This window comes from Thamnophis sirtalis, unplaced genomic scaffold (assembly GCF_051295495.1).
Source record: "Thamnophis sirtalis isolate CommonGarterSnake01/CBP01778 unplaced genomic scaffold, rThaSir2_p1.2 scaffold_12, whole genome shotgun sequence".
Lineage (NCBI taxonomy): Eukaryota > Metazoa > Chordata > Lepidosauria > Squamata > Natricidae > Thamnophis > Thamnophis sirtalis.
The window spans coordinates 61849393-61869277 of NW_028261392.1; the positions used below are offsets into that span (position 1 = coordinate 61849393).

At 45.3% G+C, this 19885-nt stretch overlaps 1 protein-coding gene across 1 annotated transcript in view; it reads left to right on the forward strand.

The window, feature by feature from the left end:
* The window catches only part of CACNA1E (calcium voltage-gated channel subunit alpha1 E), a 407324-nt gene extending 389859 nt beyond the window's left edge, over window positions 1-17465 (forward strand). Inside the window, exons 46-48 of the mRNA XM_087726930.1 lie at window positions 5399-5579; window positions 12891-13081; window positions 16024-17465. Coding sequence (XP_087583056.1) covers window positions 5399-5579; window positions 12891-13081; window positions 16024-16560 — 909 coding nt within the window. The 3' untranslated portion in view covers window positions 16561-17465. The remainder of the gene's footprint in view (window positions 1-5398; window positions 5580-12890; window positions 13082-16023) is intronic.
* Window positions 17466-19885: the final 2420 nt, after the last annotated feature.

Genomic DNA, 19885 nt, shown 5'->3' on the forward strand with positions numbered 1-19885 from the left:
TAACAGATGGAAGTTGGAATATCTGTCCTGGACTACAACAGTGCAAATCATTTTTCCCTTCTTTTATGTACACTGAGAAGCATATGCACCAAAGACAAATTCCTTTTGTGTCCAATCAGACTTGGCCAATAAATTCTATTATAATTAACTCTATCTAAATTTGCCCAGCTACCACCTTAATCAGTCCATAAATCTTCTTCTAATACTTCAGAGACCCTGGACAGCAGAAGTTTGAGGGAGCCATCTTCCTGTTCTATTTCAACCGTACCTGTTCTGACCCCTTCCTCCGTCCAGTAATGAAAGCCAAGACAAGGGTACAATGGAATGTCCTTTAATTAGCAAGACCAGACTCTCGGTGGCTGAAAGCCAAATAAACAAACAGATAAGGACCTTGGCAGCAATGTCTGACAAACCTTGGCAGCAATTCAGACAAACTCTGGCAGCAATCCAGCCTGTCAAGTTCGTTTCTCTTTAGTCCAAGTGTTGACTTCTGCAAGAAGGGCGTGGCACAAGCAGTCTCTTTTATAGTCTGGAGAGGAGCCTAATGACCATCAGCTGAGTGTAATTACCTCCTGTAATTATGTAGTTGTTCTTGACGCCGAGTAGGCCTTCGATGGCGTGCATCCCGGAACAACTCACAGTTGGTTTCTGGATCACTCTCTCTTGTCTCCTTCCCACTGATCCAAGGCTCAGGTGCCACCTGGTGGCCAACCAGTCTCTCTGTGCCCTGCTCGGAGTCAGAACCCTGTCCAGGGTCCTCCACATCCTCCAAGGACGACTCATAGGGCCCCTCGCTGTCGGAGTCTGGTGGCAGCTCCAACGGCTCCTGCCGGGCCACAACACGAACCTATTGTTGATTATAGCAAGAATCCTGACCATTTGAAATAATCCTTTTACTTCTGTCATCTGGATGTACTTTTCCCTTTAAACTTAGCCACTTTCTCTTTCAAACCTCATTGTCCTAATATACTTGTCTACATGCCTGCTGCCTAGCATCCTGTCCTGGTCAGTCTTGGCCATAATCCTTGTATTTGTCTGTTGAGCAATTTTTTTTCCTGTTTGTCTGTCTTGTAATCAGTTTTGATTAACAGAGAGATAAAATAAATACCTTCTCAGGTTGGTAATAATAATTTATAAAAAAAAATTCAGTGATTGAGATTTCAGTATCAGGTTCTCCCACCCTGAAGGCACTTGAGCTGGGTTATTGAGGAAATTGAGAAGGAAATAATGGCCTGTTCCAGAAGTGGGTTCCTACCGGTTCGCACCAGTTCGGTAGAACCAGTTCATCAAATCTACCGAACCAGTTAGAAGAGGTTCCACCAGTGGACCCGGAAAGCAGGCCACACCTATAGAAGAGGTTCCAAAGTTTTTTGAAACCCACCACTCTCTCTCTCTCTCTCACACACACACACACACAGACACACAGACTCACACAGAGAGAGAAAGAGAAAGAGAAAGAAAGGAAGAAAGAAAGAAAGAAAGAAAAAAAAGAAAAAGTGAGATATGAAAGAAAAATTGCAATAGAATGCCCTTTTGTGGTTCCCTGACAAATGCGCGCTCGACAAAAGCGTGCCCGATGAAACCGCATCGACAAAACCACAAGTTCTAAATCGCACCAATGAATGAGTGCAGAAGCGCGCCGACAACAGCGTGCCGACAGAAGCGCGCTCTAAACCTAACCCTAAACCTAACCCTAAACCTAACCCTAAAACTAACCCTGAACCTAACCCTTACCTTAACTTAAATTGCGCTTCTGTCGGTGCGCTGTTGGCGCGCTGTTGTGGGCACGTTGATGACATTGCGGTTTTTGCAATGCCGTTTCATCGGCGCACTTTTGCCGTGCGCGCATTTGTCGGGTCACGCCTTTTTGTCCTTCCTTTTCTAGCGTTTCTTCCCTTTCTTTCGAACTTAACAACTTGATATTAACTATCCCTCTTTTCAGTAGACTTACTGCAGTTCAGGTTTTGTTCCAAGACTTAATTTTAGCTGGCAAATCTATTCCTAGGTAAACTAGAGAAAGCTGTCGTCCTAGATGAGTATAAATGTCCTTGCAAAGTGAAAAAAAACCACAGTCTGTTTCCCTGGAGTATTTTCCCTTTTAAAACTGATTACTTTTTTTAAAAAGTGAGGATTCTTATCTCTTACTTTAACGTTAATAGGAGAGAATGTCAGTATGGTACAATGGTCAAAGTATTGCAGATTCTAGTCTGCCCTCAGCCACAGAAGTTCATGGAAATGACTTTCGCTTAATTACTGTCCCTCAGTCTAACCTATCCGAAGGTTGTGGTTGTGAAGAACATAGGGGGCGGGGATGGGGGAGTGTTATGTATAATACCTTGAAATCCTGAACATTAATCAATGAATCAGTAAGCAAGGCACCACATACTGATTTACTGATTAAGCTAGGCTGCATTAAAGGTCTTCTAGTATTGAAAGAAACCATTAAGCTTTTCTCTGCCATCACTGACCTTCTCTCAGTAGGAAAGAGTGAATGGTGCATTTCAGAACATACTTAAAATTAATTTCCAGACTCCCCTGGAGTGTCTTCCATAATTATGTGAAATTGTTTGGCTTATATTCATCGAGTTCAAAGGGATGGCTCCCTCTTTCAGCGCAAGGCCATTAGCCTGTGTGGATTTAACACCTGATCTAGCGATCTCTCCCATTTCAAGCAGACTGAAAATTATGTAGCCCTTGTTTTTAGTCAATAGATCTGGGATGAGGAGATTTGAGTAACTAGGCAATGAATTAGGTGACACCAAGAGCATGACTAACATGGGTTCTGAAAAGTGCCCCAAAAGTGACTAGAGTCGGTTCATCGACAAATGCGTGCACGACAAAAGCGCGCCGACAAAAGCGCGGCGAAGAAACCGTGACGTCGAAATCGCACCCACAACAGCGCACCGAGAACAGCACGCCGACAAAAGCGCGCCTTCAACAAACAATGCGAAAATAACGTAATAACCCTAACCCTAAACCTAACCCTAACCCTAACCCTAACCCTAACCCTAACCCTAACCCTAACCCTCACCCTAACCCTAACCCTAACCCTAACCTTAACCCTAACCCTAACCCTAACCCTAACCCTAAACCTAACCCTAAACCTAAACCTAAACCTAAACCTAACTCTGAACCTAACCCTAACCCTAACCCTAACCCTAACCCTAACCCTAACCCTAAACCTAAACCTAAACCTAAACCTAAACCTAAACCTAACCCTAACCCTAACCCTAACCCTAACCCTAACCCTAAACCTAACCCTAAACCTAAACCTAAACCTAAACCTAACCCTAACTCTGAACCTAACCCTAACCTTTACCTTAACCCTAATCGCGCCTTTGTGGGCGCGGTTTTGTCGGCGCGCTGTTGTGGGCGCGATTTTGACATCGCGGTTTTCTCGCCGCAGTTTTGTCGGCGCGCTTTTGTCGTGCGCGCATTTGTCGGGTGACGAATAGAGCTCCCCAAAGAGTTGGTGATGTTCATGTAGTTGTTACAGTTGCAAAGTTTGGCGCAAACCTTCTGTTGCTGTAGAAACAGATGTGTGTTTACTCTATTGTGTTGAATGGGGGACTCTGGCTGAATATTAGAAAGGATATTCCCAGTCCAAGCACTTGGTCTCTGGTGGGATTTACACACATTTGGAAAAAGTGGACCCCAGCACAAAACACTGTATACCACCTTGATGGGCAAGCTAAATTCTTCCTGTATGAGAACCAGTTTTGGTACCAGCTAGAAACCAGGAGAATGTCCGTTCTAGTCCCCCTTTAGGCATCAAAGCTGGCTCGGTAATTTTGAGTTAGTCACTCTTTGCAGCCCAGCCCACTTCATGAGACTGTTGTTGTGGAGAAAATAGGAGGAGGAAGGAGTGTTAGGTATGTTCGCCACCTTGAATTCTTTATAAAATGAATGAGAGGAAGCAGATTGGCTGCTTGGCATGAAAGTCAGAAAACAGTGTGATGCATCCAGTAGATGAACACTCATAGGCTGAAAACTTTGTGAGCTCTTGAGGAAGACAAGTTTTGATTGACGTTCGGTGCTTCTGTGAACGCTACAGGCTGATTAAAAACTAAGTATGCCGATTCCCATATCATCCTGGTCACTAAAATAGAGCAGAATGTTCAACCATGCATCATTTCAATTCAAATATTCAATGCAGAAGCTTTGGGCAGTGCAAAGCCTAATCATGTGAAAGTGCTTATTACCTACCTATAAAACTGAACTTGATCTGCTTCTTAAGATTTAAGATTTAGTTTATTTGTATGCCGCCCTTCTCCGGGAGGGACTCAGGGTGGCGAACAACTCAAAAGGGGAAAAGAGGATACAAACACAATACACGTAATTAAAATACACAAGAATCATACAGCCATACAAGTCGAGAGGGGAGGGGAACTCATCAACCCCAGGCCTGCTGGCACAGCCAGGTTTTGACGGCTTTCCGGAAGGCCTGGAGAGAGGTGAGGGTCCGAATCTCCGTGTGGAGTTCATTCTTCTTATTTCGTTACTCACATGAGTACAAAGATGCAAACATTGGACGTGCCTTAGAGCCTGGGGAAGTCAAAACAGATAAGCTTATATTAACCAAAACATACAGTAACAAAAGGTGTTATATGCTCCAAATTGGGGAGTTAATTTCCTTCCACACCTCTCTGGTTATTACAAATGCATTTATTCTTGGCCCAACGAGAGAGCTCTCTCTGAGATTAAGTATACAGGGCGGGGCATAACCTTTTCCTAGGGGGTCACAGCAACACTTGTAATAACAACACAAATAATTCATACACCATTCGAAAGCCCATCAAAAACTGAGTTTATTGACACGATTTAATAGTCAGTATGACCACCATTAGCCCTTCGAACAGCATTCAAACGAGGTGGATAAGAACACAACAAATCTTCAAACAGTTCCGTTCGATTTTCCAGATTTTCCAGAGGGCGGGGCATAACCTTTTCCTAGGGGGTCACAGCAAGATCGACAGCAGTTTACAACTTCCGCGACACCTCATTTTAAAGCCCATAAAAAACTGAATTGAATGAGCTATTAAATGTTAAATTTGTTTCGGTTGAAACTTTGAGAATGAATTTGGAAACTGTGTTGAAAAATCTGGAAAATCGAACGGAACTGTTTGAAGATTTGTTGTGTTCTTATCCACCTCGTTTGAATGCTGTTCGAAGGGCTAATGGTGGTCATACTGACTATTAAATCGTGTCAATAAACTCAGTTTTTGATGGGCTTTCGAATGGTGTATGAATTATTTGTGTTGTTATTACAAGTGTTGCTGTGACCCCCTAGGAAAAGGTTATGCCCCGCCCTGTATACTTAACTAGCAAATCTGTCGGCCGAAACCAGAAGGCACTTGCCAATCTTTAATCCTTCTTCCATTCTGGGATGCATTTCTAGGTAGTTACAGATCCTGGCTCCATGAGACGTTCGTTTTCCACCATCCGAGACAAACGGACAAATTCCTCCTGGCTGGATGAGTTCTCAATGGAAAGAAGTAGCGAAAATACCTACAAGTCTCGCCGTCGCAGCTACCATTCTGCGCTACACCTGTCCTCACGCCGCCTCAACATAGACTCAGGTAACAGAGGATGAGGGGGACTCTTTGAATTTGAGTTTATTGACATTTGTATGCCGCCCACTCCCTTGGGACTCTGGGCGGCTTACAGGCAAGACAAAAACATATACAGAAAAATTAAAAATAAGAATACAATGGTTAAAATTTCACGCCATGCATACTGTTAGAGTGGGGCTGGATACTAATCAACAGCCTCAGGCCTGCCGGAACAGCCAGGTCTTAGCAGCTTTACGGAAGGCCGGAAGAGTAGTAAGGGTCCGGATCTCTATGGGAAGATCTTTCCATAGGGCCGGAGCAGCTACAGAGAAGGCCCTCCCCCGGGGAGCCGCTAACCGACATTAGCCGGCCGACAGTACCCGGAGGAGGCCCAATATGTGTGATCTTATTGGTTGTTGGGAGGTAAGTGGCAGGAGGCGGTCTCTCAGGTAGCCAGGTCCTAAACCATGTAGGGCTTTAAAAGTAACGACTAGCACCTTGAAGCGCGTCCGGAGACCAATGGGGAGCCAGTGCAGCTCGCGGACGATAGGTGTAACATGGGTGTATCTAGGTACACCCAATATTGCTCGCGCGGCTGCATTCTGGACCATTTGCAGTCTTCGAATACATCTTAAGGATGAAGGGAGCTGGACTCCTCTGAAGACACAGAATCATAATCTTTCTCCACCAAAAATGAGTAAAGTTAGAAAACACTATTATGGCTATGCGCAGATCTGAATATGAACTCACCATATCTTTCCTAGGATCAAAAGCAGGGGTGGGTTCCTGCCAGTTCGAACCTCTTCTATAGAAGAGGTTACACAAATCTACAGTGCCGTTTAGAACCGGTTCCTCCCCCCTCCCCATCCGCACATCATCAAGATGAAGAGCGAGAGGAGGAATTCTGGGAGTTGAAGTCCACAAGTCTTAAAGCTGTCAAGTTTGAACACCCCTGGGGATTTTTTCCCTAAAGGGTTAGGGGTGTGATGGTCTTGTAACTTGACAGCTTTAAGACTTGCACACTTCAATGCCAGAGTTCCTGAGCCAACATGACTGGAGGAGAAATTCTGGGAGTTGAAGTCCACAAGTCTTAAAGCTGTCAAGTTTGAACACCCCTGGGGTTTTTTTTCTAAAGGGTTAGGGGTGCAAAGGTCTTGTAACTTGACAGCTTTAAGACTTGCACACTTCAATGCCAGAGTTTCTGAGCCAACATTTCGGTTGCTAAGCAAGAGTGTTGTTAAGTGAGTTTCGCCATATTTTACAAGTTGGCCACGCCCACCCAGTCACATGGCTGGCAAGCCACTCCCACTCAGTCACATGGCCGGCAAGCCACTCCCACAAAGCAGGCCACACCTACAGAAGAGGTTCTAAATTTTTTTGAAACCCACCACTGATCAAAAGTCATTCCAGATGAAGATGCAGCTGTTTTTAAGAGTTTCCATCAGACATTACAGCTACACACTCTCTGAACTGTTCTTTCCCTTTTGACTCTGGATCTTTTCACAGCCTCAAAAATACAGGCTGCTTGTTGAAAGACTTACATGGATAGTTTTTAAATAGGATCTATTTTAAATCATCATCTCTTACTCATCTTTGCTAGTTCTATACTATTTAAATATAACATTCATCTTAGAAATAGCATTGCATTTCAAGTGCTAATGGCCCCTCCCATCTAAAAGCTAATTTCTTAAGTCCCAGTTAAATTGTATGACTTAATTACAATAATCTTTTTTTCAACACAGGTCATGTAGAAAAGGCATTAACTGAAATGCAGGATATAGTATTTGATATACAGAAATAACTTTTGAATTTAGGTTTTATTCTTTCTGATTCTGTACCTAAGTTAATTCTGGTGTGTAACCATTTTAATCTAAAATTTGAATCACAATAGCCTTAAAATGCATATTAGTCCTTTCTGATCGAAATATCAGAATAAGTATGGAGTTTCCAAAAAGGTAATAAATTCGCAGGATTTCTATGGGATTACAGTACTTGGAATCTTGATTCCTCCTACTGATTTGCTCCTACAGTAGACAAACAAGCACCATAGTGAGATTAAAAAAATAAAGTTTTTAGAAAGAAAGGAGATTTTGTTTCCAATGTTTCTGTACCATATTTTGGTATTATATTGTAGATTTTCGAGCCCACAAGAAAGAGAACATGGTAATAAACTTTCTATCACTTGCCATGAATTTATTTCCCATAATGTTTTTTTTGTAGAAACGACACTGTTAATTAAGATATAAAAGGTAAGATGATGTTTTCCAGAATGATTTCTATGTGTCGAGAATTTCTCAGAATTTTTGAAATATCACTAATAAGTGGAAATTTTTCATCCATATTAACATAATGAGCAGTTTCTAACAAAAATGTTAGTCACTCTACAGCAGCCACATGTTGTCTTTCAGATTGCTTTTTATATTTTGCCTCTTTATTCATATAAGCCCCATAAGTGTTCTTAGTAATTTATGACTCATGTAAGAATATGAATGCAGGAAGCAACTTTAATCTGAAACAACCCACTGGTCCATCTTACTCAGTGCTTAAATTGGAAAGGGTACTTCCAGTCTTACTTTGAAATGTGAAGGATAGAACTGGGGTTCTTTTGTGTGCAAAACTTTGCAGGAGCTTTGAAAATAATTCCCTACTGAAGAAATGGGCAACACACCAGCACAAATGGAAGAGAGGGCTTTCTTTAGAGTTCAGGACCAGGACAAGATACAAGTAGCCCCCCCCCACTTACAACTACAGTTAAGCCCAAAATTTAGGGTGCTAAGCGAGCCAGTTGTGAGTTTTACCCCATTTTATGAACTTTCTTGCCATCGTTATTTGTTCTGACCCCCCTCGTCCCACACCAACAGACACTCTGAGCCAAAGATACGTTACGGCATTTAATTAACAGACAGACAAGTCCTTGGCAGCAAACCAGCACAGACAAGCTTGGGCATCAATCCAGCACAGATAAGCCGTGGCAGCAATCCAGCCTGCCAAGCTCACCATAATGTTCTCTGACATTAGTTCCTGCATTGACTTCTGCAAAAGGCGTGTGTGCACAAGCAGTCCTTTTTATAGTCTGGAGATGAGCCTAATTACCACCAGCTGAGTACAATTACCTCCTGTAATTGCATAATTGTTCCTTACGCCTATTAGCTCTCCGATGCCGGGCATCTAGGAACAACTCCCTTGGCTCCTCCCCACTGCTGACGTCCGGATCACACTCCCTTGTCTCCTCCCCACTGGTCCAAGGCTCAGGCGCCTCCTGGTGGCCAACCAGCCTCTCTGCGCCCTGCTCGGAGTCCGAATCCTGTCCAGGGTCCTCCACATCCTCCAAAGCTGACTCATAGGGCCCCTCGCTGTCAGAGTCTGGTGGCAGCTCCAACGGCTCCTGCTGGGCCACAACAGTTATTAAGTGAATCACTGCAGTTGTCATGTTAGTAATGCAATTATTAAGTGAATCTGGCTTCCCCATTGAATTTGCTCATCAGAAATTCACAAAAGGAGATCACATGACCCTGGGACACTGCAACCGTCATAAGCATGAGTCCGATGCCAAGCATCTGAATTTTGATCAGATGACCATGGGGATGCTGCAATGGCCATAACTGTGCAAAATGGTTCTTAAATCCCCTTTTTCAGTGCCGTTGTAACTTTTTCAGTGCCGTTCGTTGTAAACGAAGCACGAAACGAACCGCTGTAAGTGGAGGCCTGGCTATAATTAAATCACAAGCATTCAGAGGTGGAAGGTGAAAAGAGGAGAGTTCTAGATGTGAATCTTATAACGCCATTCCCTGTCTTGTTCAGCTGGCACAATCATCAAGTGGTAACATTCTCCCGAGTTTCCCCAATTTCTCATTTCTTTTCCTCGTACCTTAGAAAATACATTAAGGAATTAAAGAGTAAGAAGCACAGTGTAGTCTCTACGGATGTGGACAGACATATCCATTATGGATCTACAGTGGGCTGCAGCTCCACCTCCCCTGCTTAGCTGGGAGGGTGGCTGGGAAAGCGGCGAGGGGGAAAGCTCCGGCCAGCATCCCTGCCTCCTTCCTCCGAGAGCTGTGGCAAGGCGGCCTCAGGTGCCCTCCAGGGACAGTCCCTCAGGGGTGTCGCTTCTTGGCCCGAAACAAAGCGGTGGTGAGGAAGGAGTCTCTGGTGGCAGCAGGAGAAGCGGCGGCGGCAGCTGAAGCATAATCCCGGGCAGTCAGTTCCGGCTCTCCATTCCCTGAGCATGTCCCGTTGCTTCTGGCGCCACTTTTGGTGAATCCGGCTCAGTGGCGGGGCTCTTGCCATCGCTGAGAGCATCGCTGACAGCCCCTTTTTGCAATTGCCACCAAGCCAGACTCACCAAAAGCGGTGCCAGCACAGACAAGCTTGGGCATCAATCCAGCACAGATAAGCCATGGCAGCAATCAAGCCTGCCAAGCTCACCATAATGTTCTCTGACATTAGTTCCTGTGTTGACTTCTGCAAAAGGGGTGTGTGCACAAGCAGTCCTTTTTATAGTCTGGAGATGAGCCTAATTACCACCAGCTGAGTGCTATTATCTCCTGTAATTGCGTAATTGTTCCTTACACCTATTAGCTCCCCGGTGCCGGGCATCTAGGAACAACTCCCTTGGCTCCTCCCCACTGCTGAGGTCCGGATCACTCTCCCTTGTCTCCTCCTCACTGGTCCAAGACTCTTGCCATCACTGAGAGCATCGCTGATAGCCCCTTTTTGCAATTGCCACCAAGCCAGATTCACCAAAAGGACATGCTTGGGGAAGGGAGAGCCAGAACTGACTGCCCGGGATTGTGTCTCTGGATGGCACTTGAGGCTGCCTTGCCTCCTTCTGCCCCATGGGAAAAAGAGCAGCTCCCCTCTCCCCTCTCACTTTTCTCAGCCTACGCGCTATTCGGGGGGTGGGGGAAGTGCCCCTTGGCTGCCTCTCCAGGAGGACTACCGCGCATCCTCCAATTCAGGACTTGGAAAGAAAGAAGGTAAGAAAGGATTCTGCAAAATTCTGGAATATGCCTCAAGAGAGTTTGCAGTCCAAATACCAATAGGCTCTTAAAATAAATGGATGGCTAAAATGGCTGGATGAAGAACAATGAACTTTATTGCATTTCTTTGCACGTGTGAGAAGGCATCTGCTACAACAATACGTACAGCCACTGTTCTTGCTTGGGAAGCCCAAAAGACTATTGGAATTTAGTTATATGTTACACTAACATCCCTATTTTTTAAGCAACCCAGAGCAACCTGTTCTGCCCCCCCCCCCCTCGTCCAACACCAACACACACTCCGAGCCAAAGATAAGTTAGGGCATTTAATTAACAGACAGACAGGTCCTTGGCAGCAAACGGGCACAGACAAGCTTGGGCAGCAATAAACACAGATAAGGCTTGGCAGCAATCCAGCCTGCCAAGCTTCTAACAATGTTCTCCGACATTCATTGCTGCATTGACTTCTGCAAGAGGGGCGTGTGCACAAGCAGTCTTTTTATAGTCTGGAGAGGAGCCTAATGACCACCAGCTGAGTGCAATTATCTCCTGTAACTGCGCAACTGTTCCTGGCGCCTATTAGCTCTTCGGTGCCGGGCATCCAAGAACAACTCACTGCGGTCATCTGGATCACTCTCCCTTGTCTCCTCCCCACTGGTCCAAGGCTCAGGTTCCTCATGGTGGCCAACCAGCCTCTCTGCGCCCTGCTCGGAGTCGGAACCCTGTCCAGGGTCCTCCACATCCTCCAGAGCCGACTCATAGGGCCCCTCGCTGTCGGAGTCTGGTGGCAGCTCCAACGGCTCCTGCTGGGCCACAACAGCAACCTATGTGGTTCTCCCTAGTAATAGCTTGTCTTTACAGCAATCTGAGATACAACAGTAGTGCCATAGGAAAACTCCATGGTTCCATAGAAATTTGAACCTGAGTCTCCCAAGTCCTAGCCTCATATTCTTCTTTAATTATACCACACTGGCTACTTAGAATAAAAGAGCAACCCACAACAAAAAGAGGTGTTATAGGAACACCGCTATAGAAACAATGTCTGTAAAGCTGATAATGCAAAAGGAGAATGTTTTAGGTCAGGGTTGCCCTAAATCTGGGAGCCTGCAGGTCGGATGCGCCATGCGCAGGCCACACCCACCTCAGCTCCGCAAAGGGGAAAAAACATCGTGATCTGTTGTGTGACGGCAATGTGACGCGGCGAGTTTGACACCCGTGCTTTAGGCTATTGCAGTGGTGGGATTCAGCCGGTTCGCACCTATTCGGGAGAACCGGTTGGTAACTTTCTAAGTAGTTCGGAGAACCGATTGTTGGAAGAAATCTCCTTTTGTTTTTTTCCACTTTATAGGGCTAATCCTGTAAGGAAGGCAGGAAGGAAACATTCTGGTGTTGTTTCTAGCCTCATCTTTATTGCCCTGCTTACAGAAACTGCCTCTCCGGTTAACCCTTATTACCATTGTAACAACTAAGGCGAAGCGCCCATCGACCTGAGTGACCTTGAGTTGGCCACGCCCACCCAGTCATATATATGAGTAAAAATACCCAGTGAATATATCGTTAGATAGTAGAAATACACCGAAGGGAGGAGTAGAGGGAAAGAAGAGGGAGGGGTAGAGAGGGTGGGAGAGAGGATCGGAAGGAGGGTGAGATGGAAGGGAGGGGGAGAAAGGAGTGATAGAGGGGGAGGGGAAGTAGGAGAGGGGAATGTTGGAGGGGAGAAAGGAAAGTTGGAGGGGGGGAGAAAGAAAGGGTGTATGGAGGGTTGAAGTGGTATATTGGTTTTGTATTTTGGGGAGTACAAGGATGGCTGTGTTTATTGCCCAATGTTATATGGCCCCAATCATGCACAGTATATATGTGACTGTATGAAATGAAAATGAAAAAATGAAAATAAAACATTTGAAATACAGTTAACCCTTATTACATTGTCACAGCTAAGGCGAAGCGCCCATTGACCTGAGTGACCTTGAGTTGGCCACACCCACCCAGTCACATGACCACTGAGCCCCACCTACCCAGCTGGTCATTAGGGCAGAGAACCGGTTGTTAAATCATTTGAATCCCACCACTGGTATATACTTTTTAAGTCATAAATATTGTACAGTAAAAGATAGTAATGGCTTCAGTAGCAATTGAAAAGTCATATAAACAGTGAAGCAGGGGGAAAGTCACCTAAAGAGAAAAATAAAGTATTAGGGATCGCTTTTGATTTGATGGATAGGTTAAGGAAGAGAAAAAAAATATTCCTCCTATCCGAAATTGTACAGGATGCAGAAGGCATTCAGACTGCTCAAAGGTTCCCAAGTGTAAAGTTTTCATGTAATCCTGCCAATTTTCTTTTTATATATATAAATAGGCCATCGAACTGATACACATCGTTCAGGAGGCCGAGAACGAGGCCGATCCAAGGAGAGAAGGCATCTACTCTCTCCAGATATTTCTCGTTGCAACTCCGAGGAAAGGAATCCACAAGCAGATATTGATTCTCCAGAGCGACCTCATTCCAGGTCTCCCAGTGAAGGCAGGTCACAAACTCCCAACAGACAGGTAGGTATACAACGGGCAAAGATCAAGAGAAATACCCCATAGATCCCATAGATTAGGCCTCCTCCGAGTTCCATCAGCCGGTCAATGTCGACTGGCAACCACGTGGAGGAGAGCCTTCTCGGTGGCAGCTCCGACCCTATGGAACGAACTCCCCGTGGAGATTCGTACCCTCACCACCCTCCAGACCTTCCGCACAGCCCTTAAAACCTGGCTGTCCCGACAGGCCTGGGGCTAAAGACCTTAACCCCACCCGAATTGTATGAATGTTGTGCTTTTAACAATGTATTGTCTTATGTGTTTAACTTGGTTTGTCCTCCCTCCCTTTGAACTGTGAGCCGCCCTGAGTCCCCCCAGGGAAAAGGGCGGCATACAAATAAAATACCTATACCTATACCTATACCTGGAAATATTAGTGAAATGTTTGGAGCAACTGCTCTCCTTCCCTAATATACTACAAGGAGCCTTTCATGCTTGCTTCCATTTTTGACTAACTATAATACTTAATATCAGATAAATGAAGGTTACTTTTAGTTCCAGTTCATTAGAACAGGCTTCGAACTATAATTATGATCAGTCACAATGTACAATTCTAAAAAAAGGTTCTTCTGTTTCGAATAATATTTTGCATTGTACGTTAAACATACAGTAAATGAAAGCTTCCACGTTGTTTTGCATGGCCATGTTAGAGAGGGATGTGAAATGCACAAAGTAGCTTTTGACAGACTAATTGGTTTTCATTGACTTAACATGAGGTGAGATCCTGTCAAAAATTAAATTGAGGTTATTGATGTGTAAAAGGCTAGAACAAGCTGGAAGCATATTACAGAGGTATGGAGAGCAAACATGGATCCATCCTTTGGCTCACAGTCTCAAAGACTGTCTCTGTAATGTTGTCAGCCCTGCAATTATATTCCTTTTAGAATTTTGGCCTGCCACATTTTCTCTTATTTCATTATGCTATGAAATCCCAATTCTGGAAATGACATCAGAATCCCACCCAGTTAAAAGTTCATGATCTTGTCCCCACACCCACAATCCATCACATGGTCCAATCTTCTTCTTCCACACTGGCCTCCACACCCAGCTGCTTCCGGTCAGGTGTGAAAGTACGGAGAAAAAAGATGACCTTGGCTTCTAGTAAAGAATGAAAACAATACATTCCACAATCCTACTCCTTTCTATTCCCCCCTCCCATCAACTATACTAAAGAAACAGCATAATGAAATAAGAGAAAGTGTGGCAGGCCAAAATTCTAAAAGGAATATAATTTCAGGCCTGACAAATGTATTGTTTTGCCTAGGGTGAGTCACCTATAGAAACTGAGGTGCGGGGTCTCCATAACTTGTTGCAAAATGACTCTGCAAGCAGCACTGAAGATCAGAGAAGGCCTCAGAGCGCCCACAGATTTCTGTTGTGGTGCAAGTACATTTTCTTACTTGCCATGACAATCTCCAGTGGCTCTCTAAATTGTAGCACCCAATGGTTGCCCTTGCATTTCAGTGTTCAGGCCCTTAAAATATTACAATACTACAGAAAGGTTGGTATCTAGAGGAAGTCAAAAATACATGCAGAATAATAGGAATTCATGACCGTTTAATTAAGCTTCAGGGGGCACAAAGGCTCAGCAATTAAAGATGCCGAGTTGTCAGCTGGGAAGCCAACAACCCAGGTTCGAGAACCAAGTGCCATGAGCTCCTGTTACATGCCCCAGTTCCTGCAAACCTAGTAGTTCGAAAGCAGGCAAATACAAGCAGATAAATAGGTACCACTTCGGTGGAAAGGTAACAGCATTCTGTACAGTTCTGCATTTAGTCATGCTGGCCACACGGTCATGGAAATGTCTTTGGACAATGCTGACTCCCTCAGCTAAGAAACAAGAGGGGCACCACCACCTTCGGTCAGACTTGACTGGACAGGGAAAGCCTCTAGCTTTATATTAAGCTTCAGCATTGTTTTAAATTGTGCCTTTTCTCATTTATTTTTCCAAATGCCACACTTGACTCATACGTGACAATTGCGCGAGAGACATACGCGCGCCGAGAAAATCGCGCCGATTAAAACGCAACGTCAAAATCGCGACCACAAATTCGCGACGTCAAAATCGCGCCGACAAAAGCGCGATGACAAGCACATTAAAATCAAAAAAAAAATTAGGGTTAGGGTTAGGGTTATAACGTACGTATACGCGTCCCACTGTGTTAATGTTGATGACGCGATTTTGTCGGCGGGCATTTGTCGGCGCGCTATTGTCGAAAATCAATTAGCGATTTTGACGGCGCTCATTTGTCCGTCGCGGTTTTGTCAGCGCGCCTATATCCATCGCGCATTTGTTCAGGGAACCGACTCATAAGTGGACAGGGACTTTAAATTATAATACATAGTGTCGGTTTCTTCAGTTCAGGAAAGATTGGTCAACAGAGGCAAAGTGTTCTCTGTCCTTCCTGCCTCTCCCAGCTTTAGGTGAGGCAGGGCCTGGAGTCTGCTGAGCATCCCTGTTTCTGGCTTTTAAGTTTAAGTTTAAGTTTTATTTTATTTATATGCCGCCCTATTCCTTAAAGGGACTCAGGGCGGCGAACAATTTAAACGGGAAGGGGAAACATACAAGTACAAAATAAACATATTAAAATGACCAACCACCACACCTGTCGAGAGGGGAGGGGAACTCATCAACCCCAGGTTTTGAGCCGAGGTGGCGCAGTGGTTAAATGCAGCACTGCAGGCTACTTCAGCTGACTGCAGTTCTGCAGTTCGGCGGTTCAAATCTCACCGGCTCAGGGTTGACTCAGCCTTCCATCCTTCCGAGGTGGGTAAAATGAGGACCCGGATTGTTGTTGGGGGCAATATGCTGACTCTGTAAACCGCTTAGAGAGGGCTGAAAGCCCTATGAAGTGGTATATAAGTCTAACTGCTATTGCTATTGCTATTTTCCCTTTTTTTTGCAGGGCACAGGCTCCTTGAGCGAGAGCTCCATCCCTTCTCTGTCTGACACCAGCACGCCAAGGCGAAGCCGCCGCCAGCTCCCTCCAGTGCCGCCAAAGCCACGACCTCTCATCTCCTACACTGCTATGATGCAGCACTGTGGCGACACCTCCCCGCCGCCTGACGACAGCGAGGGGGGCTCCCCTCTGCTTTCCGGGACCCTGGAGACAAACAATACCTGCTTGACTGAGTCTTCCAGCTCCCTCCAGGGAAAGCAGAGCCTTCTCTCCACTCCCCAGCGCTACATCTCAGAGCCTTACCTGATGCTCCAGGACGACTCCCACGCTTCAGACTGTGGCGAGGAGGAGACCCTCACTTTCGAGGCCGCTGTGGCCACTAGCCTTGGCCGCTCCAACACAATTGCGTCGGGCCCTCGCTCCAGGCATGGTTGGCAGATGCCCAACGGGCATTACCGGAGGAGGAGGAGAGGAGCATCGCAAAGCATGTACGGGGCTGGCATTGAAGTACTAAGTGATACGGAAGAAGATGACAAGTGCTAGAAGCTACTTCCTGTCCCTCGTCCCTACGATGCATGCTGATTGCCACATTTGAAATGAAATGAAATGGAAATCAAATGCAGGAGAAAAACAAAAAACTCTACCACAGCCTTCGTGCAAAACAAAGTCAATTCACAGCTTCTTTGTCTCCCTTCTTTTCTTTTGCACAGAAAGGTGCACCGGCTTGTAAAATGACAATGTAAACAGGGGCAACAGCAACCTTCATCAAAAAAGCCACTGGACCCAGTGCCTCCCAACGCCAAGAGTAAGGCGGGGTAGAAGTTACTGGAAAAGCAGAGCAAGAAATCAGCTGAAGAATGAGGGTTTTTAAAGCATCGTTTTCCTCTCCCCCCCCCAAAAGAAGAGTTTCACGATGGTGGTCGTGGGTGGGATCATGTGAGATTCAGGGCTTGCGAAAGGCCTTATCTACAAGTTGACCAATCAGACCAGTGAATTCATTGCTGGGTCTATGCAGAGCTGCTTCAGGGTGAGATCCCAGCATTGGCTCCTTTTGCAGTCCTCTAGACAAGTTAGCCCATTTTTCAAAAAAAAACCAAATCAAACTACTAATCATGGGACATACATTTAAAGAGAAGAGGGTGAAAGGAAGGGAGGGCAGCCTGGTCAAGAGTGAGAACAACATTTGGTTTAATGAAACCAACCCGATGCATAAAGTACCACGATCAATGTAGTAAAGAAGAGAATTGTTGTGATCCTAAATGTACTTAACCCATCGACCTCTCTCCGGGCATATATTCTGAGTTTAGAAAGAGTGGAAAGTGTGTATATGTAGAGAAATATTTTAATACAATGGTAAAGGCCAGCTCTAACGCTGCAGAGGTGGGTTCGCACCAGTTCGCACCAGTTCGGTAGAACCGTTTCGTCAAATCTACCGAACTGGTTAGAAGAGGTTCCACCAGTGGACCCGGAAAGCAGGCCACACCTACAGAAGAGGTTCCAAAAAATGTTGAAACCCACCACTCTCTCTCACACACACACACATACACACAGACTCACACGGAGACAAAGAGAAAGAAAGGAAGAAAGAAATGAAGACAAAATGAAAAAAAGAAAGAAAAAGCGAGAGAGAGATGAAAGAAAAAAAAGGAAAAAGGGACAGAGAGACAAAAGGAAGGAGAGAGAGAGAGAGAGAGAAAGAGAGAAAACACATGGCTGGCAAGCCACTCCCACCAGGTCACATGGCCAGCAAGCCACTCCCACAAAGGAGGCCACACCCACAGAGTAGGTTCGAAGTTTTTTTGAAACCCACCCCTGTAAGGCTGTATGTTGTCTGACCTCTAAGATAGGAAGTATTTTTACTCAAATTCTCCAAATACGTACCTGAGACGTCCCCAAAAGGAAGCTGTATATTGCTGGCATCTCCCAGCCTAATAGTAAGGGCTTTATGGAGAAAACCGGTGCTGACCTTCTCTTTAAATGTGGTTTACAGTTATTTTTAATAACTGTGGGATGAGAGGGGAGTATGACAACCCTGAAGGTTTGTGTTTCAGAGGAGTTGAGTTGGCTTAGGAAAAGGATCTGGTGGGAAAGTTTTTACGTTTGTTTTTAATCTTGAGGCCCACCAGATGTTCTGGGAGAAGAACTCTGATCTACTCTATAACATCCCCAGTAAAAGAGGGAGAGGGAGAGGGAGAGGGAGAGGGAGAGGGAGAGGGAGAGGGAGGAGGGAGGGAGGGAGGGAGGGAGGGAGGGAGGGAGGGAGGGAGGGAGAGAGAGAGAGAGAGAGAGAGAGAGAGAGAGAGAGAGAGAGAGAGAGAGAGAGAGAGAGAGAGAGAATTGTAGTCAAATCATCCCAACTGATTTGTACGGAAGTCCACCAAACTCAGTAGTTATTGATCGTAACTTTTCCATCCATGAAAGAAGATAACACAGGGTAGAGGTGATTTCACCGACGCATCCCTTTTTTTGATCAACCCCTTGCTTATTTTAGCAGGAATTTTCTTCCCTGAGCATGGGAGGGAGGAAGCCCATTAGGACAGCAGCCGGATACGTGATCTCATCCTTTTTAGATAACTGAAAATAACTTGCATTTTAATTGTTTACCCAGTTCTCTTTAGTCAATGCGTTGACTTCTGCTATAGGGGCGTGTGCACAAGCAGTCTTTTTTATAGTCAGGAGAGGAGCCTAATGACCACCAGCTGAGCGCAATTACCTCCTGTACTTGCATAACTGTTCCTGATGCCTATTAGCTCTTTGATTCCGGGCATCCAGGAACAACTCACTGCTGGCTTCTGGATCACTCTACCTTGTCTCCTTCCCACTGGTCCAAGGCTCAGGCGCCACCTGGTGGCCAACCAGTCTCTCTGTGCCCTGCTCTGAGTCGGAACCCTGTCCAGGGTCCTCCACATCCTCCGGAGCCGACTCATAGGGCCCCTCACTGTCGGAGTCTGGTGGCAGCTCCAACGGCTCCTGCTGGGCCACAACACTTTTCTATTTGCCTTCTTTCACTAATTGGTCATTAAGGGGAAAACAGAAGGCATGAAATGACCAGGGAAGAATATGATGGGGTTAAGCATCTCAATTTACTACATGGCACAGTTCTTATTTAGTCCAGATGGACTAATGGTATACATAGTACCTTTCCATCATCTCTTTACCCTCAACCCTTCATAGATCTGGTCAGCTGGGCGAAGAGAAAGAAAGGCATCCTTGATCTTGCTCCTAGAGCAGAGGTCTTTAAATTAGCAACTTTAAGACTTGTGGACTTCAACTCCCAGAATTCTCCAGCTAGCTATCTGGAAAACTATCTATAAGGTAGGAAAGATCCTCTTTCCTACCTTATTTTTACATATGTTGTGTGAGGGAAAGACGCAGGAGCCATGGAATCAGAGAGTAAGATGTTTATTGCGAGACGACAAGCGATTCAAAAAGTCCCTGCAACTGTCAGGGTATTTATACTCGAGCCCAAAGCAACTGTCAAATGACCAGCCAATCAGAGAGCTGGTAACAGGGAACATTTGCATATATAACACTCCTTCCCCCCAGTTATTTGCATACTCAACACTCCTCTAACATTTGCATATATAACACTTATCTACACCGTAAATGGGAGGATTGGCATTTAAGTCTCGACGTGGGAAAATTTCTGATATGTTAGATCATCTATACATAACAGAGATAATCTGTAGGGGAAAATACATATTAGAGTGGGGAGGAGAATGGTGGAGGGAGCAGTATTATTTCCTGCTACTTTTAAAGTTGCCTAACTTTGCCTTTTTTTTTTTTTACTATGGATACAGACAAGTGTTCTATGAAGTTTATGTAAATCTATGTAGATATGTCCATCTTTGTGGGATTGGGGGGGGGG